This window comes from Paroedura picta, chromosome 10 (assembly GCF_049243985.1).
Source record: "Paroedura picta isolate Pp20150507F chromosome 10, Ppicta_v3.0, whole genome shotgun sequence".
Taxonomy (NCBI): Eukaryota; Metazoa; Chordata; class Lepidosauria; order Squamata; family Gekkonidae; genus Paroedura; species Paroedura picta.
The window spans coordinates 3973866-4000994 of record NC_135378.1 but is presented as its reverse complement, the minus strand read 5'-3'; the positions used below and the strand labels follow the sequence as shown (position 1 = coordinate 4000994).

Genomic DNA, 27129 nt, shown 5'->3' with positions numbered 1-27129 from the left:
TGATCATTTGGTCCCCAGACCACAGCCAGAGGAACAGCAAGGGGTCCACAATTGGTTTGCATTTGCAGATTCTGCAGTGACTATCCTGAGAAGAAAATGACAGAATGGATACTCAAAGATCCTCATGGGAGTACAGGATGTGACCCCCTCCCCCAAATGTCCGAGAGCAAAGGGTGCGGATTATCTTCAACTACTTTGGTCCTACATGTGAGGGAAAGGAGAAACTTGCTCTTTGGCGCCATCTGGAGGTGGCCAAAATCTGACAGGACTTTTAGCCTCTGTTCACAGAGACGATGTCTCCAGCGCCAACTGGGGGCGGCAAGAAGATTATCTGGCCAGGTCCTCTCCGGCTCTCTTCTGCTGCACCTGGCTTGGCTTGAGTCTGGAGAGGGGTGTGGCCCTGGAGAGGTGTGTGGCTTCTCTTTATGTTTTTTTGAGAAGAGAAAGGTGGGTGTAGTTAGGTTTGGCTGTTGGGTCTGGAAAGACGGGGTTGAAGCTGATAGAACCCCTATTATAGGCGGGATCTGGGCCACCCGTGCTGTCCAGTCCTAGTACCACTGGCTGCTAGATTAAGGTAGGGAGGAGGAGGGGAAGGGTGGTTAATAGCAGGGATGGTACGGATTGGGGGGGTTACTGCAGCTTGGGAGGGAATGTTAGTTAGGAGGTTAGTTAGATCAGTCCCCTCTCGGCAGGAGCATGGAGAAAGAGAGAATGCTGGGGGGGGGGGTGCATAGTGAGGCCGGAATTCCACGATCATTCCAGGGCCCATGCTTGGTGGTGGAGGTTAAACAATAGAATAGCAGGGAGCACTGGAGTCCCGTATTGTGGAGACATGGCCATGGCCCTGGGTGTATTCGCTTCTCTTCTAACCTCCATCTCATGCCCAGAGATGTGAGGGTGGAGGCTAGGAAGGATCCAATTTGGTCCTCTGCAATGCAAGGTCAATTAACAACAATGCAGCAGTTCTTTACAGAGTCAGTGGCCGACCTTGTTTGCATGACCAAGACCTGGGTGCGGGAAGGTGAGTCAGTGGCCTTGAAAGAATAAGCCTCACCTGGGTTCATGGTCCTGCACCAATCTTGGACCCATAGAAGGGGAGGGGGGTGGTCCAGGAGGCTTTCTCCTACAGAGCTCTCCCTGCGCTGGAAATCAGTGGGGTGGAGTGTGTCAGCATTGGTTGGGACTTGGAGGAGAGCATGGCCATCTGGCTGGCATACCGTCCGCCCAAAGCGCCGCCAAAGGCTCTGCCACGCCAGCTGGAGGTGGTGGTTGCCTGGGCATTGCAGTATCCCAGGTTATTAAACCTAGAGGACTTCAATGTTCATGTGGATGTGCCACCTCGGGGACATGGCACAGACCTGGTGTCATCTATGCAACATTAGTGCTCTTGCAATTTGTTGCTGGGCCCACCCATTTGTTGCTGGGCCCACTTGACTTGATCTTAGGCACAGGGATAGAAATTGGACTGAATCATGGTCAGACCACTATGCCTAGCAGGCCAGGCTCAGGATACCACCCCTCCCCAATTGGGCAGTGGGCAGATTTTTACCCGCCTGCAGAGACTTATGGATCCACTTGGTTTCCTGAATGCTCTGCACCGACCCAATGCCTCCTGTCATCTCGCTGATGGCCCTGGTGGAGCACTGGCAGTCCCGACTGATGGCCGCCATAGACAAGATTACCCTTAGACATCCACTCCATCTTCGACTCAAACGGATTCCCTGGTATGCAGGGATACTCCGGGAGAAAAAAAGGGAAGTGAGACGACTAGAGCGGGTGTGGTGGAAATCTCATGATGAGGCTGCAAGAACATCTTATCATATGCTTATGAGGGCCTATGAGATGGCAGTGAAAGTTGCAAAATGGGAGTTTTTTGCTGTGGAAATAGTGCCCGCAAGCTCTCACCCAGCCCAATTGTTTAGGGTAGTGATCCCCAACCTGTGGTCCGCAGACCACATGTGGTCCATCGACTAATTGGAGGTGGTCCGCGAAGGACGCCTTCTCCCCCCCCGGCCCTTTACAACACACTTCGGGTGTCCTTGTCTCCCATCACTCCCAGATGGGACTATCTCGTTGCAGAGAAACAAGCTCAGGGTTTCCATTGATTTGTCATTGACATGAGTTAAAATCTCCATGAAAATAAAATGTTCCTTAGGTTCATTGTTGTGGCGTGTCTGTATCTTATTTTGAAGGGATGTTTAAACATTACCATAGCAACCAGAGAGCATTAGGGCAGTGGTTGAGAGAAGAGGAGTAAACTACCCCCCTCCCACCGGGCCTCAGTAAAATTGTCAAGCATTGAGTGGTCCCCGGTGATAAAAAGGTTGGGGACCACTGGTTTAGGGTAGTTCAGTCACTTGCCACCTTGAGGAGGGGCACCAAAATTTTAGTCAAATAGAACTTGGCTGTGAGGCATTTGTGAGCTATTTTGCAGATAAAGTCTTGTCGTTATGCCACAAGCTTCCTGCCATGATTAACACAGTAAATTAACTGGAGGCCTGTTGGCTGCCTTTGAAGGTAACATTTGATGGCTTCAGATGGCTCCAGTGGACAAGCTGCTAGGGTTGATTAGGGAGAGCACTTGTCTGCTTGATCCCTGCCTGTCTTGGCTCCTCAAAGGGGGTGGCCAGCGGACAGGAGGTCAAGTCAGGTATATTATAAACCTCTTCCTGGGTACTGGGGAGCTGCTGAAGGGGGCAGTAGTTTGACATCTCAAAAAAAACATTGCTGGACCTGTGGGACCTGGCCAGTTACCGCATTTGGCATTCCTGGGTAACGTGGATTAAAGGGCTGCGGTGGACCAGCTCCTGGCATTCTTGGAGGAAACTTGATCCATATCAGTCTGGCTTCCATCCTGGCCACGGAGTGGAGTCAGTGTTGGTTGCCCTGATGGATGAGCTCCTCCACCAGCTAGCTCGGGGCAGGTCAGCCATGCTTGTTCTGTTAGACATGTCAGCTGCCTTTGGTGTGGTTGACCATGAACAGCTGGCCCACCACCACTCCAGGACAGGGATATGGGGCACAGCTCTTAGCTGGATATGTTCCTATTTTCATAGGAACCCAGACCCAGAGGGTTGCTGTGGGGAGGAGTTGTTGTGCACCTACCGACTCCCATGTTGGGTTACTCTGGGAGCGGTTCTCTTCCCCACATTATTCAACATCTTTATGTGCCCTCCGGCCCAGCTGGTGCTTTATGGGCCCAGCTGGCCCAGCTGGTGGTTTTGGGCTGGCCTGTCATCAGTATGCAGATGACACCCAGCACTTTCTCCTCCTCATGGATGGCTGTCCGGATTCCCCCGCGGAACCATTCGCCAGATGTTTGGAAGCAGTGAATGGCTTGAGCATTGTTGTCTGAAACTCAGCTCCTTCAAGACGGATGTCCTGTGGCTGGGAAGTAGGGGTATGTGCCAGGAAGCATGCTTACCCATCCTGGCAGGGACGCAACTTACCACTACGCCCCAGGCCAGGAATCTAGGAGTGACCATTGATGTCTTACTAACCATGGAGACATAGGTCAAGAAAGTAGCCGGCCAGGCATTTTCCCATTTTTCCCAGCTACTAGAACCCTACCTGTTCCCTGAATACCTGGCCACAGTAATCCATGCGACGGTCACCTCCAGATTAGATTTCTGTAACTCACTCTACGCGGGCTTGCCCTTGTCCCTGACTACAGCTGGTACAAAATGCGGTTGCTAGAGAGGGCCCATATCCAGATGGTGTTGAGGCAGCTGCACTGGTTACCAATTGCTGTCTGAATCCGGTTCAAGGTTTTGGTTTAACCTTTAATATTTTTAAAATTTAATTTTTATTATTAATAGAAAAGAAAAAGGATACACAAATGATACACACATACCCAAAAAAACAGAAATACAGGAAACCTCCCCAACAGATATTTGGGAGTAGGTTTCGGTGTTCCGCAGGACCTGCAAAATGGAGCTCTTCCAACCAGGTCTGTGGCTGAGCCCGGGGTCGCAAGGAAGATCCGTGCCCGCTCCCCCCAATCAGCCAGCAGCTAGTCTTGAGATCTTGACCCTTCTTTCCATCCCTCCAGAGGTAGAGGTTGGGAGGGGGGTGGGGGAGTTTGGGAGCTATTACTGCCAGGTTGCTCAGTTTTTATTGTGGTTTTGTTGTCCATTTTAATGGGGTTTTATTGGGGGTTTTACCAGATGTTTGTAACCTGCTACGAGCCAGTCTGAGGAGTGGCAAGAGTGGCGGGAAATAAATCAAATAAATAAACAAACAAAGAAAGTAAGAAATAGTACTTTGGATGCTACCCAGTGGCTGTTTTGTGAGCAGCAGCAAACAGTCCCAGTATGCTTCTCACTGACAGTGAGCACAGGTGGTGGTGATGGGGGGGGGGGGGGGTCACTACACAGGGAAAGCTAATTTCTCATGGATCAGAGAAGACGAGAAACCTTTCTGCCTGACACAGACTCCCTGCACGGAATTGGGGGGGGGGGGGTATGTAACAGAAGGGCACTCAGTCAGCCTGAGTTTCTTCTCAGTCCCAAAGTTTACCACTTCAATGAGATCTAGGACAAAATATACACAGATACCACTGTTATATCATTGGCTGAGTCTAATCTGGCAAGTGTAGTTTGAAGACACCAAAATCTCACACGTCACAAGGCAAGCTTTCAAAGCAGCAAATGATGTAGTGCAACTGCGTAAGCACTGTGGGGAGGGGGAGGGAGGTGCTGCAGTCAGCCACAGTCTCAGGCATGGACTTTAAAAACCAGAACATAATTCTCACAGTTTTATCCATGATTCTTATGTGTCCTGCAACAGGCTGTTTCAGTGTTTGAGTCAACCCCACATATATTTCCTACCAGGTAAGCCTGGTCCAGAGCTTGCTTCCGGTAGTCCAGCTCTTCCTCTAGATAACCCTTCTGCTTAGTGAAGAGGCCCTGGGCAATAAGAAGCAACACAGACCGGGTTGGGCTTTAGACCAGATCAAGAGAAACAGCAAACACTCAGACACTTTCGCAAACCAAGAACTGGACCAAGCAGAACTTCTGAGGCTGAGAAGTAGCATTGCTGTCAGGACTGAGTATTTCCTGCCCCGCCTTTCCCTTGGAGAAAATGGCTACTCTGAAAGGTGGACTGCATGGCATTCCTGCAGACAGAGACCCCACTCCCAAGCTCCACCCCCAAACTCTCCAGCTATTTCCCTACCCAGGGCTGGTAACCCTGGGGAATGCGATGGTGTGCCCATGGCCTTGAGGCCTTGCAATCTTCAGTGTCCACATGGGAGCGAGTCGCTGAGGAAGACTGCAGAGCTGCAGAGAGCAAAGGGAAAGGCACAGAGAGCAAAAGCAACCTGCAGAGAGCTCCAGAGCAAGCCCTCCCACACTGGCAATTAGAGCTCAAGATGATACTGCCCATCCTTAGGAATGCCAGAAGAGCAAGGAAGTCCCTGAACTTCTGTCCTGGGATTCTGGCCAAGAAGCCCTGAATGGAGAAAGAGCACCAGGCCCTCTTTGATTTGCTCCTGAGGTAACTTTTCTGCCTTTCAAAGCAGGGCTGATAGGGAAAACACTCCCTTCCCTGGCATCAGCTGGAGGCCGTTCCTACTGAAGGAGGGGAGGGGGGAATCAGCATGCATCCCTGTTCCCAGCTGTTGGCGAACAACAAAAGGCTGGTAATTTCCTCCCCCTTACCTTTTCATTTTCCAGGTCCACCATCTTCTGAGTGAGTGCAGCTTCAGTCTCCTCTATCTGCTTTAGCCACTGTAGGAAAGTAACAGCAACAAAACTGAAATGGAAGCCTGCAGCTGAGAGGCCTGCCTACCATGTGGTGAGTCAACATCCTTATTCTGTCCACCGTGGGATTCCCTGCAGAACAAATGGGATGCTTGGATTGGGGCATCTGGAAACCAAAGGTTGGACCCAGATGGAGTGACTACCAAGGGCTACCTGGCCTGAGGGCAGCAGGCTCCACCCCCCTTCCCCCGTCCACCTGTGGCCTCCGTGTGCCAGGCTCATGAGGCAGCAGCTCCAACTCTCCCCTCCTGCCTGGCTCCTGCAAGGGCAGTAGCTCGGGCTCCCTCCGTCTCTCTCACCTGCTTGGCACAGGGGCTGCAGACCCTTTCCCTCATCCCATGGCCAGGCCAACAAGGGAGGGAACCAGCAACATTTAGGTGATAAACAGCAACACTCATGTCTTTAGGGAGGGTGGGTTAACTGTTCTATTTCTGGGGATTTTACATTCTTTTAAAAAGTTAGGGGCCAACACAGTTGTGCAGAAGAATGCCCCTATCCCAGCCCCATTCCCTGGGCCCATCAATCCACCCAGGGGGGGGGCAGGTTCAACCAAAGAATAACCTGAGAATCAACAAGAGTGACACTGAGTTAGGGAGAACCCAGGAGAGAGAGAGATCTCCTAGTAACAGGTAATGTTTCCATAATAATTTCCCCCTTGGTGTGCTCAGAAGGCAGCTTAGGGGAAAACACAGTTTCTGAGGGAGCTTAGAACTGTGTGATCTGTCCAGACACCCCTGAAGATCCCGGGAGCCCAAATCATGACCCACATAGTGGGGAGACTGAATGAAAACCAATGAGGAGGGAAATATAGGTTTCCATCCTTATAGTTCTGAGCACTGTGCGGCTGGCAGGATGTGTACCTCCACCTTCCATAATTAGTGTGCTCTTCTATTGACCCTGGAAAGGGGAGAGACTTCCGACCTCACGTAGGCCATCAAACTGAATTTCCAAGCAGCCACAGGATGATGACTCCTCTCCTGGCCAATAAGGATGCAGCAGCTGCCAGGTAAAGGACATTTTGAAGGCTGCTTTCCATGGAGTGCATGGTTGCTATGCAGAGATACACCATGGAAATCTGTCGTATCCCTTTTCCATCCTTCCTGTTTTCTGTTACAGAAGTCATACGGGCACAGATGAGTTCCCAGGAATTAGACTGGCTTAGGTTCAGACACATTTCTGTATCACAGTCCAACAGCAACGTTAAAACCAGCAAAGTTTTATTCTGGGGGTATAAGCATTTGTGTGAACGCACAGCATGTTGATCTTCAAGGGGCTACTGGACAAAGTTTGTTCTTCTGCTTCAGACCAACATGGCTACCCACCTGAATTGATGGTTAGCTCACAACCCTTCTGATCACACCCGGGGTCTTTTGTAAAGAGGGACAAGCTCACCTAAAACCTACATGGCTAATAGGGAAATGGAACCCTCTATGCTTCAGGAAAAGGAGGCAGAATTAGGTTCTCCCAGAGCTGCTGCCTCCTGCAGCCACTTCACTTCCATATTACCACAAAGCACCAGCCAGCAAAGCCACCAGTTGGTTGCTGAGATCCAACATTTCAGCCCTTGCAACTCTAACTGGCTGAGGTTAGCACACTTTCAATACACGTGCTCAAAGGTACATGCAGGTGACAGCCCACTCTAGACAGAACAAGACCCATTTCTATTGCTGAAGAACAAGGCCCATTTCTATTGCTGCACCATCCATTACTGTTCAAGATGGCAGAAGGCTGTTGTGGCCCCGTGGCCAAGGACAGCCCCACTCTTCTGCAGCCCCGCTGTCCTCCCCCTCACCTCCCCCTCCCACTGTGCAATGAGGTTGCCCGTGTGCCCCCTTCCCTTTCTAACTCATGATGCTGCCTCTTCCCCTCCCCCTAGCCCAGGGGCACAGCTGCTTTGCCAGGGAACGGACACAGGAGGAGGCCAGCCCCACCACTGATGCTCTTGGCTCCTGACTGATGTGGCTGCAAGGGTTCTGATTATAGGCTTGTGCGATTCGGCCACTTCGGTGGCCATTCCCTCTGGGCGCAGCCAGCACCGCGCCGCGGGGGGGGGCAGTGCCGGCAGCAGCATGACAGCAGGCGCAACCACGCAGGTGCGGAATTCCGCGCCTGCGTGGTTGCGCCCGCTGTCACGCCGCTGCCGGCACCGCCCCCCCCCCGCTGCGCGGCGCTGGCTGCACCCGGAAGGAACAGCCGCTTAGGCAGCCGAATCGCACAAGTTCTGAACACCAAGCTGCTGCTAAGGGCTGGCGACTGCTGAGCTGCTGAACTCCTATAAACATTGTGCTAGCTGTTTTTACCCAAAGAGGTCATTGCTCAAAGTCTTTTACCAACACAAGTCACAGCAAAATCAGGATTTAAAGCTATTTAAACCAAAGTATGCAGAAGAATTTTCTAAAATCTGTAACAGCTTAAAATAACAGGCTAAGGGGTAAGTCGGCGGGGAGTGGGCATGGCCTGTTGAAGGCAGGGCCCAAAGGCAGGGCGTCCTTAATTGGGACGCACACACGCCGGCAGTTTGCCCAGGGCGCTCCCCGGGACACATGTAAGTGCCCTGGAGGTGGGGGCCTACATTCCTGTTAGGCCAGGAAGCCACCAGGGGGAGAGGGGAGTTGCCATTCCCCCTTGGCCCGGGAAGCCTCCCCCCCCCCACAAAAATGACAGGAAAGGCCAGGTGGGGGTAGGGAAGCCTTCCTTCTCCCCCTGGCCTTTCCTGTCATTTTAAAATGCTTAAAACGGCACCATTGCAAAATGACAGGGAAGGCCAGGAGAGGGGAGGCTGCCCTTCCTTCCTTCCTTCCTTCCTTCCTTCCTTCCTTCCTTCCTTCCTTCCTTCCTTCCTGTCTTTCTTTCTGACTGTCTGTCTCCCCCCTCCACTACCCTGTTAGTGTCTGCTGCATTCCTGACTGCAGCAGGCTTTTTTACTAGTATAGTACATAAAATAAAGCACTGCTTTTGAAGGATAGGAAGATCATGTGTTTGAGAAGAAGCTGGCCATTGAGTGCTACCTTTTCACAGAGGGAAAGTACAGTTCCTGCCTGGATTATCGCCACCTGCTCTTCATTCCTCAGATTCTGAAACAGAAAATGACACTTTATTTTACCATGCATTACAGGTTCTTTGGAGCACACATTGTCATACCTAGCTGATTTTATGCCCATGCAGCTGGGCAGGGTTTGTGATATGGGGTGGGGGGGCCTCAACCCTGTAGCTGCCCAAACTAAAAGCCCACCTCCAGGCCTGCACTCCAGGCCTACATGGGCACCTGAAGCCTTCCCAATGGGCAGAGGCGGAGGGTCCAGCCATCTTGGACTGCAAGACCCCCCATCAAACTGGAGGGAGTGTTGTGGGTGTTCGCACTGGCCCAAGAGGCCATTGGGTGGTATGCCACACCCTGCTTTGGGTCTGTAGTGTCCACCCACGCCCCAAGCCTACTCCATCACCTGACATCTCACTGCCTTCCTTGTGGGCAGTGGAGGGGCCAGCTACCTCAGGCGATGAGCCCCTTGGTCAATCCAGAGAGGAAGCCATGGTGGTTGGCACAGGCCCAGGTAGGCATCAGAGGCACACCTTAGTGGGGGAGTGCTGTGCCTGCCTGGCTTCATGGCCTCTGCTTGCAGGGGGGCACTCAGGACTACTGGCAACAGGCAGGGCATGGATTGTAACCTCCATGGCTCCCTCCCATGCCCCCATCGACTGGCACCAAGGTCATGTGGCATGCCCGCTCCCTCTGGGAGCACATCTTTTTAGAGGCAACATACAGGTTAATATTCCTTCCAGTCTTCCTTTGCCCGTTGATTGAAGGCTTCCAACAAGCCATGTGAGTTGTGACATCCACATGGATGGACTAACCTGGGTTAGTTTTCCTCTCAGTTATGGTTGATTCCCAGTTAAGAATCCTGATTACCAAAAATGGAACCAAGTTCAATTAATCCAGGCAATCTGCATTTGGATGTCACGACCAACCGCCACTAGACTTTTACTTTCAGTCCCCATGTTCTGTGCAATGGAGAAGATACGGAAAGAGCACACAAATGCTGCCATTAGCCGGGTCTGTCCCTAGGTGACCAAAAGGTCTATTCCGAATATCTGAATGTCACCTGCTTTCCTCTGGAAAGTTTACAAAGGCAAAAACATTGCCAGGAGCTACAGTTCCAACAGCTCTCTCTGGTTTTTGACCCCGGGGACTCAGACTACAGCAACCTGGTATGCTCACAAACCAGAGAGAATTATTGTGGCGGTAGCTACTGGCAATATGTTTGCCTTGGCAAAGTTTCATCGGAGACTCCAGGGGTGCAGCCCGGGAACTAAACCAAAGTGCCTGGTCCATCAGCATTCGGGACCTGCCCTCCACATAGATGTCATCTGATTTCAGGGCAAATCCTAAAAGGTGGCAATCTCACAGGAAGGATTTCTGTTGATGGCCCCACATCACTGGAGGATTACAATGGATCCACAATGCAGTTAGTTTGTTCTGCACAGTTAGTTCTCTGATCCTGCATCAGGACCTTTAGACCTGCAGCCCCAGTTTTTACTATAACAACGTGCCATAATTTCTACTATAATAATGTTTTCATCTCTGTCATTTGTAAGAATTTTGTAGCACAGAATATGGAGGTCCTGAGAATGTTTTTTCTTCTACTAAACCTTTGGCATTTTCCCCTAAGAACTGCTGCTTGAGCAGCTGGTTTGTCTGCCATTTCATAAAGGAGGAGGCCCGACTTAAATTCTGATATAAGTGCAAGCCCAGAAATCATTAATTAAATAAATACATGTTAAATGACATGCAAACATTTTGTTACAGATGCATACTGTCAGACATAGACAAATCCTGTCAATATTTGCTCAAATACCAAGCCAGGTGTCCTTTGCTAGGGGGCTGCCAATTAACTTGCCCATGTTAATTACATGTTATAACTCTGACTTGCTCAGGATGCCCTGAAACATGGGTGTATCAAACCAAGACTGGCAAACAGGCCACATCAATGATATATAAGATCGTCAGAGTAGGCCTGTTGGATCAAAGTCCAATCATGGCCAGCCTGCAAGCAGGACTCATGGGTAGCTGGACTCCACCCCACCCCCCACCCCACCCCAAAGCATCTGGTAATTGGCCAGCTCTGCTTCTGGGGAAAAATGCCTTTGCTGAATTTGCTAACCAATAGGAAACTGTCAATGAAAACATGAATATGAATTTAACCCTCAAAATGAACCCCAAAATGTAGGATAATGTTTTATGCACTTCCTTGGTTTTGATTACCCCCCCCCCCTCCCAGTCCCCAGTTGTCAGTACGGAATCCAGGCTGACAAGCCAGGACACAATAACAAAATCCCATTTAAAAATAAAAAATTTGAATTACATAAATAAATAGATTAACTACCCCATTATCACCAAGAATATCTAGCTTCTTCATAAGTTCTGAGATATTCACATCCTGAAAGAGAAAATGCCAGTATTTATTTTTCACTTGGCAATCAAGATCATACCTATTTGTACAAGCTTAACTCTACCCACTTACCCCCCCTCCACCATTAATTAGGCCAGAAATATATCCTACAAAAGAAATTCTGGTGTCAGTGGCAACCTATCATGTTCCTTAATTTATTACAGGAGAGTCAAGACCCATTTTTTAAAGTTATATCATCCTAGCCACTGATTAACATAAATCCGGGGATCTATTTGTGACTGATAAAGTTCCCATTGGGTAATTTCCCAGCCCGCTGTTCAACTTGCCTCCTGCACTGCCTGCAGGACCCTGGAATCGTATTCAATTGTCTGCTACCGAATCATGCTTGGCAAAGACAGCCAGATACTACAATCTTGCAAGCTTGGTCATAATGTGAAATTATTTTCGTCATTGAGCAGGCCCAGCCTTCCTTCCCAGCAATTCAGCCTACCACTTCTGTCTTGCTCTAGCTTGCTGGGTCACGTCTCTCCAGCAGAGCCCATTGGATGTTGGTTATGGAGGTGTGCTCCCAGAAGTGAGCGAAGGAAAACAGTTCCACCACTCACACACCCAAGCCTGGATGTTTGTCAGGCTCACCACTTGCACCTAAAGAGAGCAAAAGGCAGCTACACCTGGCACACCTGGAGCCACCTGAAACTGTTTCAGCTCTCTCAGAAGAACAGACAAATTCATGTCTACCTTTATTCCCTCCTGCTGGCAGAACAGTTGAAGGGCACTACCGCAGTTTTCAGGGAAAGCAGTTATTTGGAGGTTAAAAGCTGGTGACCTTCGTTCTCTCTCCTGAGGAAAGATTTTGTTCAAAACAAGAACATACACAGTTATGAGAAGATTCCTCACCCTCTCCAGTTCATCCAAGCCAAGCAAAAAGGAAAAATGACATGCATGCATGTGTGAAGGGCAGTTATAGAACATCCTTCTCAAGCCAAACTGGCCAGGTCCAAAACATCATCTATGACTATTCACATCAGACAGAGGTTTCCAAGATAATACAGCAAAAGTCAGAATAACAGTTTTAGCACATCAGAAGAGCCCTGCTGGATCAGACCAATAGTCCATCTGTTATAGCTTCTGGCCAACCAGTTTCTCAGGAGGGCCAGCAACAGGGCATAGAGGCCAAAGGTTTTCCCTGAAAAGAACAGAAAAGCCCCGCTGGATCAGACCAGGGGTCCATCTAGTCCAGCATCCTATCTTACACAGTAGCCATCTATTTTCCCTGAAGAGCCAACAAAAGGGCATAGAGGCTGAGTCCTTCATAGGAACATTAGAACAGCCCCACTGGATCAGACCAATGGTCCCTCTAGTCCAGCCTCCTCACACAGTGGCCAACCAGTTCCTCTGGAAGGCCACCAATGAGGCATAGAAGCCAAGGTCATCTCTTGATGTTGCCTCCAGGCTTTGGGATTCAGAGGATTACTGAATATGGAAGTTCCCCTCAGTCAGCAGCTAGTAACCTTTCCTCCATGAATTTATCTAATCCCTTTTTAAAGCTTCTTTAGCCTGCAGCCTAACAATAAAGCACAACTCAGTACTGAGGGAGGTAGAGAATGTCTACAACCCTGGCTTGATCACAGCAGCCAGCAAATTTTTTGCACTGCTTGGGCAAAAGTTCACCAGATGATAAGGAGGCCTTGGAGACACAAACGCAAGACATGCTCCAGAGCTTGTGACACAGAAGCAGATTGGAAGGGGGCAACCTAGAATAACAAGTCAGCAGAAGCAGCCTGGAGTACTGAGTCTGTGCGCATCTTTAGACAGTTCATGCTAGAGGTGTGCAAAACGGCACAACTTCAGCCTTTTGGGGGTTGGGCTGAATCACCTGAATCTCAATCTTGGTATAGGGATTTGAATATGGGTGATTTAGGAAAACCAATTTTTTTACAGGACCTGCCAAACAGCTGATTCTGCAGAGAGAAGGTATCTGCGGGATGGCTTGGGGACTGCCTGGCCTTGGCTGTTCAGGGAGGGACAGTTTCAACCAGCCATCCCCAGGCATCCTGAAAACAGCCTTTTCTCATGGAGGGAACTCCAACCCCAAATTACAGGAACCTTACAAGATCCTTAGAGTCACCATGGACAATGCCAGATCCAGGTTCCGACTGGAGGTGGGATAATGTTGATGGGTCATAAAAGAGCCGCAGGACTCAACTTAGTTCTACATTTCTCAGTGTTCTTTGAAGTATCTGGGCATAACCATAAAATCTTTCATGGGGCAAGGATCCACAAATGCCTAAAACCCAATGAAGAACTGATCAGTTCAGTCTGGCTTATGGAAACCTCGGGGAGCTCAGAAATGAGGGAATATCAGGCTGCCTCAAAACTCACTCCATTTGAGGCAAATTATGCTGCAACTTTGTGGAAACTTCTCACAGAAGTAGCACCAATCATCATTTGGATTACTTTCAATACTTCTCAAATTTCCCCCTATGAGTCAGAAAAACTGCTGACAGCAGGAAGCACTATCCAGACAGAACTTCTTGCTGGCAGCCTCCCCTCCCTCTTGAAGCTCACCTGGCACCTCCTCCCCTCTCTGATTAGCATCAGGCCAGAACATCTGGTCTTCCACAGGCTTTTAACGGAACATTTGAAAATTGTGCGAACCGACAACTCCTAGCCTCAGAATTAGGATATGAGACTCTTTTAAAATTACTGCATATTTTGCATGGGGCATCCCCTCTGGCCGAAGGCTTAATACTGGGGGCTGCAAGAGCAGCAAAGAGCAGGAGTCCAGCCACACCTTGAAGGCGAACTGCACTGGGGGCAGGGCAGGTGCTTCCCTGAGTCACTGTTTGGCTCTTCAAAGACGAGTGACCTTTTTCATGTTTGCTAATATGAAAGATTGAATGCTATCTTATGTTTTTATCTTGATTTACTTTCTGAGCCACTCTAGCTGGAGAGGCAGCATATACATTCCCTAAATAAATCTTGATAAGCACTAACACCTAAATTTTGAGGAGTCATAAAATAAGTCAAAATGACAGCCAGGGAGAGAGGGGCTATTTCCATAAGGTGGTGATTCCACAACTGAGGCAGAAACAGGCGCTTCTTCCCCACGGGGGTGCCTGAAACCAGTGCAGGCTGCTCCAATGTTCTTTCTGCCACAACCACTCTCTGTCCCCACTTCTTGAAAAGACCAGACATGACCTGGGCATCATTGATTCCTGGCACATTATGGCGCCACCGTAATGAGGCAGGCACTTGCAGGAAAGAGTAGGAACATTTTCAAGACAGAGAAAAACTTTTCTGTATTTAAACTTTTCTGTATCTTCCCCTTTTGTATTGTTGTTTCAGTGAGAAGAGGAGATTCAGGTAATGTTTTTAAAAATTGAAACATTCCACAAATATTTTGCCTTTTACAAAATGTCCGAAAGGAAATATAAAAAGTAAAAGGGCTGTCATGAAGGATGGGTCCAGCTTTGCATGCAGAGGTGTATTAACTGACAGTGTCACTGAAGTGATGCATGCAGGGAAAGAACAGTCATGGAAATGGAACAAACAATAGGCAAACAGACTGGTAAAAATATATTTTATTGGATGCAAAACAAATACTATATGTATGTGTATTTATATAGTATATATATAAATTAGCTATTGGTGAGCATTCCCTCCAAAAGTGCAGTAAGGTGGTGGCATTATATTCATTGTAAAAATATAATTGCAGATTTTCGGAGTTTTCCGTCCCCCATGCACCCAGCACTAGTATATCTCACAGGACTTTCAGCTTGGGCTCAAAGACAAACTCAGGTCCATTTGAGAGATTACAACGGAGAGAATCTCTTACTTCCAGTTCCAGGACTCGGAATTCCAGCAGTTCATTCTGATCCGTGGCATCTTGCATCTCACTCTTCAGCTGGTTTTCTTCCTGCTCCAATTTATGAATCTAAGACAAGGGAAAGTATCACAGGACTCTGGACAGTAACAGAAGTCAGATATTCAATGCACACAGCAAAGGATCACTTGCAGAAACACAAGCAAGAGAAACTTCTGCCACAGGCGGACATTCATGCTGTTCTAGTGTTCAAGCCACAGAATGAACTTGTGAAACGCTGCAGAAAAACAGGAGCACAAGCCATGATCCCGCCTCCTGCATTTCACTGGTATTGCTGAAGTCAGCACTACTCAGCTGGCTTCTCACAGGGACCAAGAGACAAACAAGAGATATCTATGTTTTGTATAACATGACAACTTAAAAGAAAAGCTAATTTCTGAAAAAAATTAATAAGCATAATTAGAAATAAAGTTTTGTGCTTCCATAACAGAATCTATGTGAGAGCACACATGGCATCGTGGTTAAGAGCGGCAGCCTCTGGAGAGGTGAGTTTGATTCCCCACTCCTCCACATGCAGCCAGCTGGGGGACCTGGGGCTAGTCCTAGTTCTCTCAGAGCTTTCTCAGCCCCACCAAACTCGCAGGGTGTTTGCTGCTGGGAGAGGAAGGCTAGGTGGTTGTAACCTGCTCTGAGACTCCTTTGAGTAGTAAAATGCAGGCTGCAAAAAAACAGCTCTTCTTCTTCTTCTCTGATGGATACAAACTTTTCAGTGTTCATTTAGAATGCATTCCTTTCTAAATTCAGGAATACCTTTATTGCAGGCCAAACATTTTTTCCCAAGCACAAGGGGCTCTTTTGCATGTGTTATGTCCTTGCTCTTCTTTTCCACAATGTTTCTTCCCCACTCCCTCTGCATTTTGCTCCCTCTAGTATAATTGATCACAAGTTCTACACTGTATCTCCAGCTTATTTTTGAGCAAAGTGCACTTTGCTCGTAAATAAACTGGAGACACTGCCATGAAATACCCGAATGACCACTGCAGGAAGCCAGTGGGCCCAGAAATGAGAAAAGAAAGAACTTGTGCTCTCTGGAGTTCCATTGCTGGTATTACCACCAGTGCAAATCTGGTGGTCACAGGCCCTACAAGGCCAGGCCCCTTCATGCAGTCATCCTGCTAACCAGCCTTGCCTCTGCACGGAATCATCTCTGGCACCCCTCCCGCACCATTAAGGGCTCCTGCACAGATCAGGACAAGGAAGAGCCAAAGAGAAAAACATACCCTCCCCCCTGTATTTGCTGTCACCAACTGACCTGATGAAACAACTGAACAAGCATAGTGCTTTTGGGTAGATGTGTGAAATATGAACTATTTCAGGGTGGCAGTATTTGTGGACTGGCTGCCTAGATCTCATATTTTCCACAGAAACATGCTAGCTATGGGGTGGCTATGAACACTGCTCTGTGGCATAGTTAGGGCTTTTTGCATTCTCATTTTTCTTGATTGTGTGTGTTCCTGTTGCTTCATGTTTTTTCTTGTTCCTGTTCTTGGTGTCGTGGTTAGGAGTGCGGACTTCTAATCTGGCATGCCGGGTTCAATTCTTCACTCCCCCACAAGCAGCCAGCTGGGTGACCTTGGGCTCGCCATGGCACTGATAAAACTGTTCTGACTGAGCAGTGATATCAGGGCTCTCTCAGCCTCACCCACCCCACAGGGTGTCTGTTGTGAGGAGAGGAAGGGGAAGGCGACTTTAAGTCACTTTGAGCCTCCTTCGGGTAGAGAAAAGCGGCATATAAGAACCAACTCTTCTTCTTCTTATTATTATTATTATAAATTGATGCCAAATTGAAACTACTGCTAGAAGGAGCAAAACACATGCAGAACAGCAGGGAGGAGACGACAGAAAGCAACAGCAACACCCCAGTGAGGTAAATGATTGAAACTGTAGGGTTTTATGCTAGACATAAAACAATGCAATGCCGAATCATCCACAGGGAGTTAAACACCTGCAGAACAGAAAAGAAAAACCCTAAAGCAACAAGGAAGGGAAATGAAAACGCAGAGAAGCCCATTGGTCCAGGGAGCTGTATACTGGCTACAAAATTTAGAACAGCTGATGTTTATTAGCAGAAATGAGATCTAAAATAAAAGTGTTCATGTTGAAAAAGCTCAACTATAATCCATACTATCTTCTACCATCTTCTACCAATGTACTGAATTTTCTGAAAGCTCTCCTTTTGATAGCCTTATCAAGTTTGATTGCCTTATCAAGCTCCGCTTCCCACATAAAGACTCTTCTCCACCTAGCAAAGAAGTCACAGTGTGTTTGATTTCACAACAATTAAAAAGGTAAATTTATCCCCTGTGGAAGCACCAGGTCATGTCTGACCCTTGGGGTGACGCCCTCTAGCGTTTTCATGGCAGACTGAATACGGCAAGCTCATTTTACCAACCTCGGAAGGATGGAAGGCTGAGTCAACCTTGAGCCGGCTGCTGGGATTGAACTCCCAGCCTCATGGGCAGAGCTTTCAAACTGCATGTCTGCTGCCTTACCACTCTGCGCCACAAGAGGCTCAGTGCAGGTAATACCAAAGATGTCATTCTCTTCACATACCTTTTCCAGAAATTCCTGGTTTGTCCTGATCAGTACCTGCTTTTCTTCTATCCATTTAGAATCCTACAATACAGAACATGCAATAATAGGGTAAGTGCATCCATCCCATGAAGGACCAATACAACAAAGTGAATTCAGCAGCATAAAGGAGAACTCTCTTTAAAAATTGAAGAGAAGCTTCTTCCTACAACAGTTGATCTTGGACCAATTAGAGTCATCTGATAATAAGATCTACAGAGCAGAAACACTATATGTGGCTTGATCTTGCTGGTTATCTACATTTAAAGATCTATTTTAAGTTGTATGGAGAAAAAGGGGAAATAACTTTATACATGGTGCAAACTGCCTTACACTGGATGGCCCAGCCCAGCCTGATCTCATCAGATCTTAGAAGTTAAGCAGGCTTGGCTCTGGGTAGTATTTCGATGAGAATCACCAAGGAAGTCCAGGGCAATGACAAAGTGCCCCTGGACTTCTCTTACTTTGACCTGGATATCTCAGGCTAGCCTGATGTTTATTAATTACATTTCTATACTACCCACCTTAGGCCCAGGGTGGCTCACATGGAACAAGAACAAGAATCTTTACACTGCTCGAGGAGCAGTATACATATTTGGTTAAGGGCTAAGTGGGCGGAGAGTGGATGGGGCCTGTCCGGGTGAGGGCCCAATCGGAAAGCACAAAGCGCCTTCAAATTGGGCCCTCACCAGGACAGGACAGAGTTCTAGCCAGTCGAGTGGCGTGAAGCCAGTTGGAAGGCCCAATCATTGGGCCAAAGTTTTGATAGGGCCTGTTCACCCAGGGGCAATCTGGAGACATCACTGCCAGTCTGCTCCTAACCACCGCAGGGAGAGGAGGTTAGTACAGCTGCCAAGGGGGATGAGAACAGAGTCTTGGACAGGCTGCACCAGCCTTTTTCGCCCCAAGGCTGTCCTATCATTTCCAACTGCAAATGGCCTCAGAACCCTGACAGAGCTGGCAGGAGGCTGGTGAGTGCGTTCCCTCCCCCCTCCCTTCAGGCCTGCTGAGAAGGAGCCTCTGACAGCCCCTGACTGAGGGGAGGGAGGCGTTTTTGAGAGATTTTCTCTGGAATTCTGCATTCAGTTGGGTGTATCTTTCTCTTTCTCCCTTGCCTTTCACTTCCCTTCTCTCTTTAGCTATTTGTAAAGCTTCCTCAGATAGCCATTTTGATTTCTTGCATTTCTTTTTCTTTGGGATGGTTTTAGTTGCTACCTCTTGTACAATGTCGCGAACCTCCGTCCATAGTCCTTCAGGCACTCTGTCTATCAAATCTAATTCTTTAAATCTATTTGTCACCTCTACTGTATATTTGTTGTGGATATGAATGGTAGAGGACAGGAAGGCCTGGAGGATCATTGTCCATGGGGTTGCGATGGGTTGGACATGACTTCACACCTAACAACAACAAGACAGTGAGACTTTGGGGGAAACTAGGGGACCCACTTTTATTAGGTAACAACTTGGCCTTGCAGTTGCCAGCAGTAGGTATCAGGCTTCAGAAAGGCAGATATCACCAGCCAAGCAACCGATTTTGGGGCCACGTGCATTCCTTTTGAAGGGATGCATGTGAGGGGAGAAAGCTTTCCCTTGAGCCTAACTGCCTAGAGATGAGCTGTACTTCCACCCCTCCAAAAGTTGCCATTTTTGCCTGCAAAGCTGGTCTGTATAGTCTGGAGATGAGCAGCAAAAGTGTGTAATGCCCCCACAGCTACCTAGCACCCCTGACCTATTTTAAGTCAAGAAAACATTGCAGAGAGGAGGTAAGGTTGCCAGATTGGTGTAGATTCATCTTTTGGAATTCCACACTACCTAGGTGTGTATAAACTTGACTAAGGTCAAGACTGCTGTGCACGTCCTCTTAGGGTTGCCATCTTCCAAGTGAGGCTCTCTACCCCACCACCCTTACAGAGAGTCTGCTATGGGGAGAGGAAGGGAAGGCGATTGGAAACTGCTTTGAGACAACTGAAGCCTGCTGGGTCACTGCGGCCCATTCCCAGTTCTCTCACACCTCTCACAGCCCCCATCCCTTACAGTTGTCTATTGTGGGGAGAAGAAGGGAAAAGGTGTTTGTAAACCGCTTTAAGACTCCTTTGGGTAGTAAACAGCAGGGTACAAAAATCCAGCTCTTCTTCTAAGGAGCAACCGTGAAAGAAGCATTTGTGCACATAAAATTTTATCAACAGTAAAAAAATGGAGACAGAAGAAGCAGGGTGGACACCTGTGTACTGTGACTACCCCATGTGTATTAGGGCAGGGGGACAAGAAGGGAAATGATGTTGAATGCAGAACTGGGAGGAATTGGTTGCCATTTAATCGCCCCCTAAGAAGAGTCTCCAGTCTGATTTTGCCTTCACATATCTGAAGACATGGCTCTGGAAAGCTCATCTGTAACCACTATGCCACAATTCCCAAAGGTCCTCTCCCATAATCAATGAATATTCCACACCGCAGGTTCTTGACACCCATATCTCTACACCCACGCCCTCATTTGTCACCACACCACCACAACCCCCCGCACAATACACACATTCAACCCCATGCCCTTACAGACTGTACAACCCCTCCTACTGCCAAGCTCTCGCTCCCATTGTATTCCTGGATACAATAGACTTTGCCTCTAGTCCTAACCCCGCCCGCGGTACGGCGGGCGCTGAGGACTAAATAAAGCTGTAAGGACTAAATAAAGCCTATTGGCCCCTTCCTCCGGACAGACCATCGGCGGGGCCAATCGGCAGGCGCAAAGCGCCTGCCGATTGGCCTCTCCGATTCCCGCCCTGCCGACTGCAGCTTGCAGTTTGTCCCTTGCCGGCGGCCTGATGCGTCGGGAGGTGCGAAGCGCCAGCTCCGTTGCCTAGCGCCCGCTGTATTGTGACTACAGCAGGCTTGATTACTAGTAATACATAAAACTCAATGGCTATGTCAGATGAATAATAACAATAATAACAGTAATGAACAGGGGGGATAAAATTCTAACAAGTATCACTCTAACTGACCCATGGTTGCTCAGTTCAAGTGTATGGATTCATGGGAAGGTGGTTTGGGGGCCCAGTCAATTTTGATTAGCTTTGGCTGACCTCAGTCAAATGCCTGTCAAAGAAGCTCCCTTTTGCAAGCCCTGCAGAATTGTTTTAGTTTCGTTTAGATCTCCTTTGGGAGCTTGTTCCACCAGGTGGAGGCCAGGACAGAGAAGGCTCTGGCCCTGGTTGAGGTCAAGCAGATTTCCTTGGGGCCAGGGATCACCAGCTGGTTTGAAGTGGTAGAGCACAAAGCTCTTTGGGGGTTGTAGGCAGAAAGGCCCAGACCACGTATGGCTTTGAAGACAGGTAGGGTCAGTCCCGGGAAACTGTTAGATCTCTGGGTTCTTAGAAAGGGATCAGGCAAATGAACAGCTCTTTATTGGTGATCTCAGCAGTAAGTATATGTTGTAGTAGACAATAAGAAACATGTGTCAGACAAAAGACCTTTCCGCTGGTGCACGCAATTGGCTAGATCAAACTTGAATGATTCAAACTGACTGGATCCAGCAGATGGAAACCTAGCTGTGCATTGGTCGGTTCCACATCTGCCTGGATCCAGTATCAGAACTCAAGCTTGGTACTTGGCAAATCTACATACACAATACCCCTCTCTCCATATATAGTCATAAAGGTAAAGGTAAAGGTATCCCCTGTGCAAGAACTGGGTCATGTCTGACCCTTGGGGTGACGCCCTCTAGCGTTTTCATGGCAGACTCACTACGGGGTGGTTTGCCAGTGCCTTCCCCAGTCATTACCGTTTACCCCTCAGCAAGCTGGGTACTCATTTTACCGACCTCGGAAGGATGGAAGGCTGAGTCAACCTTGAGCCGGCTGCTGGGATTGAACTCCCAGCCTCATGGGCAGACAGCTTCTGAGAGCATTTCTGCTGCCTTACCACCCTGTAGCTTCTGAGAGCATTTCTGCTGCCTTACCACCCTGTGTCACAAGAGGCTCTATATATAGTCATTGAATCATAACAGAATAGAGTTGTAAGGGACCTTCTGGATCATCTAGTCTAACCCCCTGCAATATGCAGGACACTCACAATTCTATCGCTCATCCACTGTAACCTGCCAGCCCCTTGAACCTTCACAGAATCAGCCTCTCTGTCGGGTGGCTATCCCGCCTGTTTAAAAATTTCCAAAGATGGAGAACCCACCTCTTCCTGAGGAAGCCTGTTTGACTGAGAAACCGCTCTGTCAGGAACTTTATCCAGATGATAAGACGGAATTTCTTTTGAATTAATTTCATCCCATTGTTTCTGGTCCCCTCTCAATTGTCTCCTCTCTAGGCTAAACAGACCAAGCTTCCCCAACCTTTCTTCATATGTCTTGGTCTCTAAACTCCTCACCATCTTTGTTGCCCTCCTCTGGACATGCTCCAGCTTGTCTACATCCCTTTTCAACTGTGGTGCCCAAAACTGAACACAGGACTCCAAGTGAGGCAGAACCAGAGCAGAGTAAAACGGTTACCATCACCTCCCGTGATCTGGACACGAAACTCCGTTTGATACAGCCCAAAATCCCATTTGCCTTTTTAGCCACTGAGTCACACTGCTGACTCATGTTCAATGGATGGTCTACTAAGACTCCTAGATCCTTTTCACACTTGATGCTGCCAAGAGAAGTCTTTCCCATCCTATATTGGTGTAGATGGTTTTTTTCTACCTAAATACAGAACGTTACATTTGTCCCTACTGAATTTCATTTTATTCAGTTTAGACCAGTTCTCGAGTCTATCAGGATCATATGTCCTTCTTAATAAAACAGTAAGAAGGGTTGGGGTGGGCTGAGTCTGGGATCAAAATTCCTGGATTGGCCCCTTGGCCCCGGACTGACAAGTGGAGGGGCCTATGTGAGGCATGAAGTGCCTTCTGATTGGGCCCTCACCAGGACAGACCAGAGTTCCAGGGCAATCAGGAGACATTGCTGCCAGTCTGCCCCTGACCACTGCAGGGAGAGGAGGTCAGTAGGCCTTCCAAGGGGGATGAGAACAGAGGCTGCGCCAGCCCTTTTCGCCCCAAGGCTGTCCTAACTGTCATGTCCAATTGCAAATGGCCTCAGAGCCCTGACAGAGCTGGCAGGAGGCTGCAGAGTGCTCCCCCCTCCCCCCCCTTCAGGCCTGCTGCGAAGGAGCCTCTGACAGCCCCTGACTGAGGCCTTTCCAAGAGCAACGCAGGGGAGTCTGAGGGCCTTCCTTTTGAGGGGGGGGGACTTTCCCCTTCTGCCAAACAGTTGCCTGACAGGAAGGCCACAGGAAAGCCCCTTCTCACTTAAAATACTGCTCTGCTCGGAGGTTAGACACAGCCAAGGCATGTGTCTTTATTATTATTATTATTATTATTATTAGATTTATAGCCCGCCACTCCCTTGCGGCTCGTGGCGGGTAACAATATCGCAATTCCCCATTAAAACCCCATAAAACAATAATAACATTGCCAATATTGCCGGCATGGCAAGAATGGCAGCTCAACTCCCCCCCTCCCTTCCACTACTAGCGGGTAGAGAGGAGGTCCTGATGATGTTTTGCTTCGGGTCCAGAACCCGAGTCCCCGGGGGAGGCATAGATCTATTATCAGCCCCTTTCTTCTTTGCAACTCTCTGCAGATTTGAGGCCACTGCATAGCGTTATTCTGCAGAGGAAACTGGCTCTTTTGTCTCCTGTTTCATCTGCACAACAACCCTGTGCAGTAGGCCTCAAGTCTTTCAATTCAACAGCAACCTGTGTGGTAGGCCTTAAATGTTTCTCCTCTACCACAACCCTGTCCAAAGTAGCCCTTTCTGCCTGGGGAGCTAATCTTTATACTCTGCAGGTGAGCTGTAATTCCATGAGCTCTCAAGGCCCAACCTGGAGGTGGGCCACCCCTGGATTGGAAATATTCCTGGAGTTTGGGAGGTGGGACTTCAAAATCGTACAATGCCTCAGAGTCCAGCCTTCAAAGGAGCCATTTTTGCCTGCAGTTGGGAGGGAGTGGTGCAGGAGTGTCCCTCCTGGCCTATGGGTTATGGCCAGCCCTTACCAGCAACTGTTTGTATTCTGGGGCGCAGACAGGCAGACCAGCATCAGTCCTGTGAGTCTGGAAAGTGCAGGAAGATCTAAATAAATATTTAGAGCCTGAAACTGTATATAGTGAATAAGTAAATGACTGGAGAGACATGGGAACTGGCCTGGCAAATAAAAAAAACTTTGGCCTGGTAAATAAAAAACAGGATCTCTACCCTCATGGGGAATCTGCTATAGGGAGAGAAAGGGAAGACGATTGGAAAATGCTTTGAGACACCTGAGGCCTTCTGGGTCACTGCGGCCCATTCCCAGTTCTCTCAGATCTCTCACAGTCCCACATACCTCACAGGTTGACTATTGTGGGGAGACGAATGGAAAAGGTGTTTGTAAACCACTTTGAGACTCCTTTGGGTAGTAAGAAATAGGGTACAAGAATCCGTTCTTCTAAGGAGCAACTATGAAAGAAGCATGTGGGCACATAACATTTTATCAACAGTAAAAAAATGGAAAAGAAGGAAAAGGGTGGACACCTGTGTACTGTGACTACCCCATGTGTATTAGGGCAGAGGGGCATTTCGGTGAATGTGGCCTAATTCACACAAGAAGGGAAATGACGCAGAACTGGGAGGAATTGGTTGCCATGTAATCTTCCCCTAAGAAGAGTCTCCAGTCTGATTTTCCCTACACATATCTGAAGACAAGGCTCTGGAAAGCTCATCTGTAACCACTATGCCACAATACCCAATGGTCAGTCCTCTCCCACACTCAACGAACATTCCAAACCACAGGTTCTTGACACCCATATCTCCACACCCACGTCCTCATGTGCCACCATGCCACCACAACCTCCCACACAACACACACATTCAACCCCATGCTCTTACAGACTGGACAACATCTCCCCTTCCTTTTCCCACTGCCAAGCTCTAGCACCTGTTGTAACCTGCCACTCCTTTGCCTTCACAGAATCAGCCTCTCCCTCAGATGGCTATCTAGCCTCTGCTTTAAAATTTTCAAAGATGGAGAGCCCACCACCTTCCGAGGAAGCCTGTTCCACTGAGAAACCACTCTCAGGAATTTCTTCCGGATGTCTAGATGGAATTTCTTTTGAATTAATTTCACCCCTTTCATATTCTCTGGGGCAAGAGAGAACAATTCTGCTCCATCCTCCATATGGCACCCTTTTAAATACTTGGAAATGGTTATCAGATCCCCTCTCAGTCATCTCCCGTCTAGGCTAAACAGACCAAGCTCCACCAACCTTTCTTCATATGTCTTGGTCTCCAAACCCCTCACCATCCTTGTTGCACTCCTCTGGACACATTCCAGTTTGTCAACATCCCTCTTCAGCTGCGGTGCCCAAAACTGAACACAGTACTCCAAGTGAGGCCGAACCAGAGCAGAGTAAAGCAGTATCATCACCTCCCATGATCTGGATACGATCCTGTATTCTGATTCTGTCTTCTGTTGTGTTTGCTACCCCTCCCAGTTTGATACTAAATCCAGTTTTGGATCATCTGCACATTTAATAAGTATCCCCTCTAACCCCTCATCCAAATAATTTATCAATATGTTGAACAACACAGGTTCCAGGACAGATCCCTGGGGCACGCCACTTTTTCAAGAGCATGCTGAACCATTTACAAGTACCCTTTGGGGATCTGTTAACTAGTTACTGATCCATCTGAAATGATTAGGATCCATACCACATTTTACCAGCTTGTCTATCAGAATATGATGTGGAACCTTATCAAAAGCTTTACTGAAATCCAGATAAACTATGTCTATAGCATCCCCCTGATCCAGCAAGGTTTCTCAAAAAAGAGATAAGGTTGGTCTGACATGACTTGTTCTTGCAAAACCCATGCTGAGTCTTAGAAATCACAGCTCTCAGTTCCAGCTGCTCAAGAACCAAGTGTTTGATTATTTGTTCCAAATTTTTCCAGCTACAGTAGTCTTATAACAGAAGAAAGAACCTACCCTAGGCTATAATAAACATTTAAACAATTTAACAATAAATATAAATAGAAAACCTCTTGTGGCGCAGAGTGGTATGGCAGCCTTCTGAAAGCTTTGCCCATGAGGCTGGGAGTTCGATCCCAGCAGCCGGCTCAAGGTTGACTCAGCCTTCCATCCTTCCGAGGTCGGTAAAATGAGTACCCAGCTTGCTGGGGGGTAAACGGTAATGACTGGGGAAGGCACTGGCAAACCACCCCGTAGTGAGTCTGCCATGAAAACGCTGGAGGGCGTCACCCCAAGGGTCAGACATGACCCAGTTCTTGCACAGGGGATACCTTTACCTTTACCTTTTATAAATAGAAATGTCTTTTAATTGTCATAGAACAACCAAAACAGCCTCCAGATTTAAACTGTTTTCAAAGGTATTTTCATCAGTGGTTGTTATCAGTGGTTGTTTTTCCTAAATATAAAAGCATACAATTAATACATGCTTGTCAACCATTATTTTCTAAGAACAGAAGAGAACATATTTATCTTAACAAAGTAGTTATTCCAGTTTCAAACAATATATACGTCCTATGTACCTCCTTTATATTTAGGAAAAACAACCACCCCGGAGTGTCCAAGGGCCTTGTTCCGGCCCCAGGAGCAGCCTCGCCTTGTCTGCGATGCGATGAGGCTGCTCCTTGGGGAGAGAGAATGGCTCCACTGACAGTTATTATTATTATTATTATTATTATTATTATTATTATCTTTCGATTTATTGCCCGCCACTCCCTTACGGCTCGTGGCGGGTTACAACATTTTAAAACCCCCAATAAAATCCATTAAAATCCCTCAACAACAATTACAATATAACATTATCGGTTAGCAAGCTAACCTGGCAAGATAGGCTAATCAACCTCCCCCTCCTACTACAAGCAGGTGGAGAGGGGATACTGATGGTACTAATCCCCAATCTCAATCCCAGGTCCCGGGTCCCCATGGGGGGCATAGATGTTAGCCTTGGCCTTAACCGTAAACCTGGCGGAAGAGCTCCATCTTGCAGGCCCTGCGGAATGATGGAAGATCTTGCAGGGCCCGCAGTTCTCCCGGGAGCTCATTCCACCAGGTAGGGGCCAGGACCGAAAAGGCCCTGGCCCTGGTCGAGGCCAGGCGTGCTTCCCTGGGGCCGGGAACGACCAGCAGATTTTCTCCTGCAGAACGTAAGGCTCTGCGGGGGGCATAGGGCGATAGACGGTCCCTCAGGTATGTGGGTCCCAACTCGCGTAAAGCCTTGAAGGTTAAAACCAAAACCTTGAACCGGATCCGGGCAGCAATTGGCAACCAGTGCAGCTGCCTCAGCACTGGTTGAATGTGGGCCCTCCAAGGTGTACCAGTGAGGACCCTGGCAGCTGCATTTTGCACTAGCTGGAGTTTCCGGACCAAGGACAAGGGAAGGCCCGCGTAGAGCGAGTTACAGAAATCTATTCTGGAGGTGACCGTTGCATGGATCACTGTGGCTAGGTGTTCGGGGGACC

At 48.3% G+C, this 27129-nt stretch overlaps 1 protein-coding gene across 11 annotated transcripts in view; it reads right to left on the bottom strand.

Moving 5' to 3' along the window:
- The window catches only part of JAKMIP1 (janus kinase and microtubule interacting protein 1), a 237294-nt gene that overhangs the window by 78528 nt on the left and 131637 nt on the right, over positions 1 to 27129 (bottom strand). For 10 of the 11 annotated variants that reach the window (XR_013225029.1, XR_013225030.1, XM_077301529.1 and 7 more), the window contains exons 12-18: positions 17610 to 17672; positions 15009 to 15107; positions 11909 to 12010; positions 11144 to 11197; positions 8771 to 8836; positions 5661 to 5729; positions 4830 to 4907 (exon numbers count right to left, since the gene is read on the bottom strand). Coding sequence is in view for 9 of the 11 variants with exons in the window: in XM_077301529.1 (XP_077157644.1) it covers positions 4830 to 4907; positions 5661 to 5729; positions 8771 to 8836; positions 11144 to 11197; positions 11909 to 12010; positions 15009 to 15107; positions 17610 to 17672 (531 nt within the window). In the remaining 2 variants the exon portion in view is untranslated. Of the gene's footprint in view, positions 1 to 4499; positions 4533 to 4829; positions 4908 to 5660; positions 5730 to 8770; positions 8837 to 11143; positions 11198 to 11908; positions 12011 to 15008; positions 15108 to 17609; positions 17673 to 27129 lie in introns of those variants that run through there. The other variant, XM_077301537.1, reaches the window with a different exon arrangement.